Below are 5,334 nucleotides of genomic sequence, written 5' to 3'. Positions count from 1 at the left end.
ATTGGAATAGCTTCCAGAATTGGAAGCCCCTACTAAATGATATTACAATCTTGAATAAAAGAATAATTTTGTTTCAAAGGTTTATCCCATGAGCCAATACACATCCATGCTTGCTTCCAATAAGGCTTTTGCAAAACCACGTCGATCCATTCCATGGCATGACACACCGCTATGCCTTCAAAATCTGCCACTTTGAGATATGATCCACATAAATATATCACAACATCATCCATTGACATTACATTCAAGCATGAATTGACCCTCTTGTTTTAAATACTTAGCGCAATATGGCTTGTATTTATTAATACCTATCTCTAACCACGGCTTCAAGTTGCCATTAAAATGCAAAACAGGAGATTTTTCTATATCAAGCTGATCAATTCCAAAGTCATGCCCTAAACCAACTGAAAGCCAAGAGTCTTGTAGGCGATGGGTCATATTGTATAATGTAATCAGATTTGCAGGCAATGTCCCAAATCTCCACGGAATATTATACCTATTTTGCTGTGGAACAGGGAAAAAGCAAGATTAGTAGATATTTAGAAATCGATATACTTCAACTTGTGAACATGAAGCACCATGCAGTACAATTCATAGACTTGTTCAAGTGCTTCTTCAGAATATTCAGTTTAAAACATAAAGAAAATTTACCATCTTTAGCCATCTCCTGTAAACTTTGGTCAGGTCTTGCTTCCTCCATTGTTGCAGATCAATAATATTCAATCCAGACATCCATGCACATGCATTTCCATCAAAACCATTTGGGAAAAACTTTGAAGAGTTAAGGTACTTCCTCAAGTGATGAAACGTTACTTCACAAATCTCCATGGCACGATTTACCTTCCCATGCAAATTAATACTCCAAGGGAGTGTCAGGTCCCTTTGCACGACCACATCATCATCTAGAAATAACACTTTGTTGAGTCTTGGAAAAAATTCAGAAAGCCAAAAGTGAGGATGATTGAAGGTAGACAAGTATTTAAGGTCCTTAGTTGAGTTAGAGGGATCATTAGAAAATTTAGTGGGGCTTTCTATACCAACACGAAACTCCTCTGATGATAAAGAACCCATCACAGAATTGGTATAATGACGAAGATTTAAATCATCCAGACTCTGAACATGGACAGTTGCATTGCTATAGGTGTTCTCCAGAAACCAGAATTTTATTGCAACATAGTTTTGTCTATCTGTAATCAAATGAAATACATGCTTCTCCGGCTTCTGCAATGATAATGAAGAACAACACACAGTGAGAGCTCTGACAGAAGCTACGATCCCATATATTTTAGAACCAAAGATGAAACCATAGATAAGCCAAGAAACTAAGGTTTTACCTTGGCATGAACAACAGTAGAATTAATAACCACAGATGCTGCGAGGATATTAGTAGAGTAAATGACATAATGATAAAGACTTGAATCTTCCAAGTTCTTGGTCAATGGTAATTCGATGTTGCTTTGATAAGTTTGAAAATATTCCACAGTCAATCTCATTGAAAGGAAATGAAGAGTTTTTGGCATTGTTTGGACAACAAGTTGGTAGAGGAAGACACTTTGTTTTCTGTGAAAATGAGCTTCATCCTCAGTAAGGTCTAAGATTTGTCCCAAGTTTTTTACCACATTATTGCAATTAACAGGGTAAGTTTTTGCTTTTGCTAGAACTCCTTCCATAATCTTTGCCTTCTTCCATGCCCTGCATAAAAAAACCCACTCAAAATCACAATGCAAGTTCAGAAGCTGACAAAAATCTGCTATATGAGTTGAAGAGTAAGGATAATTACTAAAAGTTCTATTTAAGAATATGACAAGGAATTGACCTCTCTGGTAGATGAGCATCTGCAGTTGCCTCACTTAGCATATGTTCAATATCCTGGATATGCTTCCTTAGCTCCTGTTGGATTTTCTCATGATTGCGGTGTTTTATAATGCTTGGATAATAAGCTCTTGCAAGAAAGAGCTGATTTTTCAACAGTGTCACTGTTGCATCAGCCACTTCTACCCTATGCTCATTTCTCCAGATGCAGTAACTGCCCAGAGCCACTTCACAAGCTTTGTCTGGGTCATCAGAGAGGCCATCAGCACTGACTTTCTTTTTAACATCCCTGTGAGCTAGTTTTCCGCTCTGCAGAAAGATTTTAGCAGTTCATAGTGAGTGTTCATATGACTTTTAAGACTTTTGAAAAGAAAAATATTTGTTTATCAACACTACTTTGGAATTTAGATCATGTTTAAATGTAGGTAGTCGACATCAGTTTGAAGAATTAAAATATCTTATATTTCTACCTTCTTTTCTGCTCTGCTTTCTGGCAATGAAACACCAGGTTTCTCTGACAATCCTGTGTTTCTTGCAAAATTCCAACTCAATTCAGATCAAGTGTTCCTATCAAGTAACCTAATCTCAAAATTTTAGTGTTCTTAAAATCATTTTGTGTCAAAGCTCATAGAATCTTACGTGTGTACCTCCTGAGATTGGATGCCTGGTTAATAATTTATCCAGATTTCCATGTGTCGTGCCAGAGAAGATGTAACCAGTGTTGAAGTCAGTATCTTTGGCAACTATATATGGCTTTTTCTACGAAATAATAACCTAAAACCATTCATTGGAATGATATAAAAATCCATGGGAAATCATTAAGGAAAGTACAAAGGATGGTACATTAATAAAAGTAAAGCAAGATAGTTTTTTTGCGTACATTCGTTGCAGAAAAATTTGAGGTCTTTGTTACAACTTCATCTTTGGAAACATTTGATAGTTTAGACCCCAATTTGTTTAGATCATCCAGATGCTTAGAAAGATTTGTCTTCAAAGTGGAGACGACAAAAGTTGGCTTTAATCAGAATATTCATTTTAAAATTTATAATTTAAAAGCCCAATAATATCAAAATCCATCTCTTTCACAGATCACTGACGTTAATTAACCAACATACTATGGAAACAATGATATATTATTTAATAAAGCAGTGAAAATTTTACAAAAGAACTATGGTAGTTATGAGATGGGTTGTATTTCTGATGGGGTTAGGGCCATATTGTGCAAGTACATTGTATAACATGGATTCATTAGAATTTGATCTTCTTACCACCAACTGGCAAAAGGCACCAAATAAAATTGTATTTAATACATACCCACTACATCTTGGTGAAATCTTATGTAATAAACCTTACTTCTGTTTGTTGTGAAGCATCATCGTGTTTAGACAGACTGACAATCCTGGTAAAATCTGTCTGGTTCTGAACACACCAAATGTAGCAAGTAAAACGTTAGAAAACTTTCATGACATCACTACAAAATTCACTACATACACGACTTGCACAGAAGAACAAGAAGGAAAACTGAGTAAGTTATTGACTTTGGATGTCATTTGTTCAAATTCTTAATGTGAAGTTAACAATATATTGATGTAACACAAGTTAACAGAATGTATACCTGATCCAACTCCTATTCCATATCATTACTAAACAATGAAGATTATTATGACTATCGAAAAATTAGGTATGTTATAAACTACGCTCAATTGTGAAACCAAAACCAAATCAGGGTATTCTCACGAGCATTGGAGGGACTTCATCATTGATATAGCCTGCAAGAGAAACATACAACAGGTTACAAAACAACCAAATGACTTCTTTGATGTTGAAGAGATAAAGAGGATTCAAAATTTCAAAATAAGATCAAGCTGCTCAAAGGTACTCTATCACATGCAAGTTCCTCATCGCAAAGGGTTTCTTGTGGCTACTCAAGATGCCAAATTAAGCAATCCTGCTACTGGTTAGCAGTTGTCAGCGCCTAGTCACCACTAAAGCAAACTTACTCTATACTTCCATAAAGAAACGAATGCTCCTTTAGACTCACAAGACAGATCTATCATTATCAAATGACACAAGGTTGCACCAAGATGGGAATGACACAATGGGCATCAGATTGGGGACTGCTACATTCTCTCTGGCTCAGTTCTACTCAATAATTTTAGGAGCTTTAAAGGAGGGCAGCTTTTAAGAGTTCAGAAGAATAATTGTAAAACTAAGAAATTGTTCAGTTAGTATGCTCCTCAAGAAGCTGCATTTGGCATTTTTGTAAATATAATGAAAAAAATCCACAAACCTATGAATGAAATCCTTCAATGCACCCAACAGGAATTGAAGTCCACTGGCCTCGTTGTTTTGAACCCCTAATCCTGTGTTCTCTAATCTTTGGCATCTAATGTGCCCAAATCCGACAGCGTTAAACTGTATCTGCCCTCAAACCCCAGACTCACCCTAAGTAGCTAAACATGACAATGCAGAAGGAGAGATCAAAACCCTGAGCGTACAAACTCATAAAGTTCTGAAATAAGCCTCGCACTGCCTGCTTTTCAATCAGATCTAATACAAACATTGCCCCAAAATATTCCACAGTGCTGAGGATCTAGGCAATCATCAAATGCCCATTGTCTTAGTATACAACAAAGGGGCAAAATGGTGCAAAAAAATGCAAACAACCCACTACAAATTCCAGCAACGGGTTTCATAAAAACCTTTAAGTCCCCTTGCCCAAGTACTCCAAAGCCAGCTTCTCCATACACGACATTCTGTGTGAAGGGGGCTTCAAATCATATAAAAAATGAAATGGGTTGAGATAAATTTACTGCTCTGAAATCCAGCATTGAGTCTGAGCAAGAATACCAATGGAACGAGCATGGATAGAAGCACCAAAAATAGCACTATTCCATATCTCTTCCATCCCTTCTTCATAGACATAATTTCCTGCAGAAAACGCTAATCAACGGGTGCTATACGCCCTCCGTGCTTGCACCATCAGATGTGGAGGTTCAATACCCTGCCATTGATTCTTCCCCTGCTCCTTGAGATATATTGCCTCCAGGAGGTGTTGAATTTTTTGTGCCCCTTGAAGTTTTGGAAAGCCATCTGCAAATATACTTCAGGTCCAGTCAGTGCATTCTATTGCAAGATCTTAGTTGCAGCTACTCTATAACTATTTTTCAATCAAGCAGACTAGAACATTGAATATAGGAATTTAGATTACTTACCCTGCAGCTATACTCTTCAAAAAGGATGTCATGCTTCTGGTTGTTATACCATTCTATGACATAACGGTTATTGCAGTGAATAAATTTGCAAGCCAAAAGACCAGGTGGAATCTCAGTCCTGAATCAACACAGAGGAAAAGGATTTAGGATTATATAGCAATCTTGCAAATCAAAGCATTGCGGCCTTTCCTTTATATTCAGGTTTAAACACACAGGAAAAGGATTTAGGATTATGTAACACGTTGTACTTGATGCAGTTATGCAGATCACTCCAGATTTAGTGCAAATGTAGTTAATGCAGGTAGGG

The 5,334-nt window shown here is 36.8% G+C and overlaps 1 protein-coding gene across 1 annotated transcript; it reads right to left on the bottom strand.

Annotated features, from left to right (window-relative positions):
- Positions 1 to 225: 225 nt before the first annotated feature.
- On the bottom strand, positions 226 to 4,737 carry LOC149171043 (putative galacturonosyltransferase 7). Its single transcript, XM_089425818.1, has 10 exons — positions 4,626 to 4,737; positions 3,550 to 3,581; positions 3,166 to 3,225; positions 2,693 to 2,827; positions 2,452 to 2,476; positions 2,283 to 2,335; positions 1,817 to 2,121; positions 1,335 to 1,692; positions 652 to 1,221; positions 226 to 504 (listed from the first exon to the last, which is right to left on the bottom strand). Exons 1-10 carry the CDS (start codon positions 4,735 to 4,737, stop codon positions 226 to 228), a joined length of 1,929 nt encoding a protein of 642 aa, XP_089281944.1.
- Between the last annotated feature and the right edge of the window lie 597 nt (positions 4,738 to 5,334).

Source organism: Pinus tabuliformis, chromosome 4_2 (assembly GCF_031772625.1).
Source record: "Pinus tabuliformis cultivar Carrire ecotype Pingquan chromosome 4_2, CPIR1, whole genome shotgun sequence".
In the NCBI taxonomy this organism is placed as follows: domain Eukaryota; kingdom Viridiplantae; phylum Streptophyta; class Pinopsida; order Pinales; family Pinaceae; genus Pinus; species Pinus tabuliformis.
Note: the sequence above shows the minus strand (reverse complement) of the source record. Positions and strands in the feature narration are given on the sequence as shown.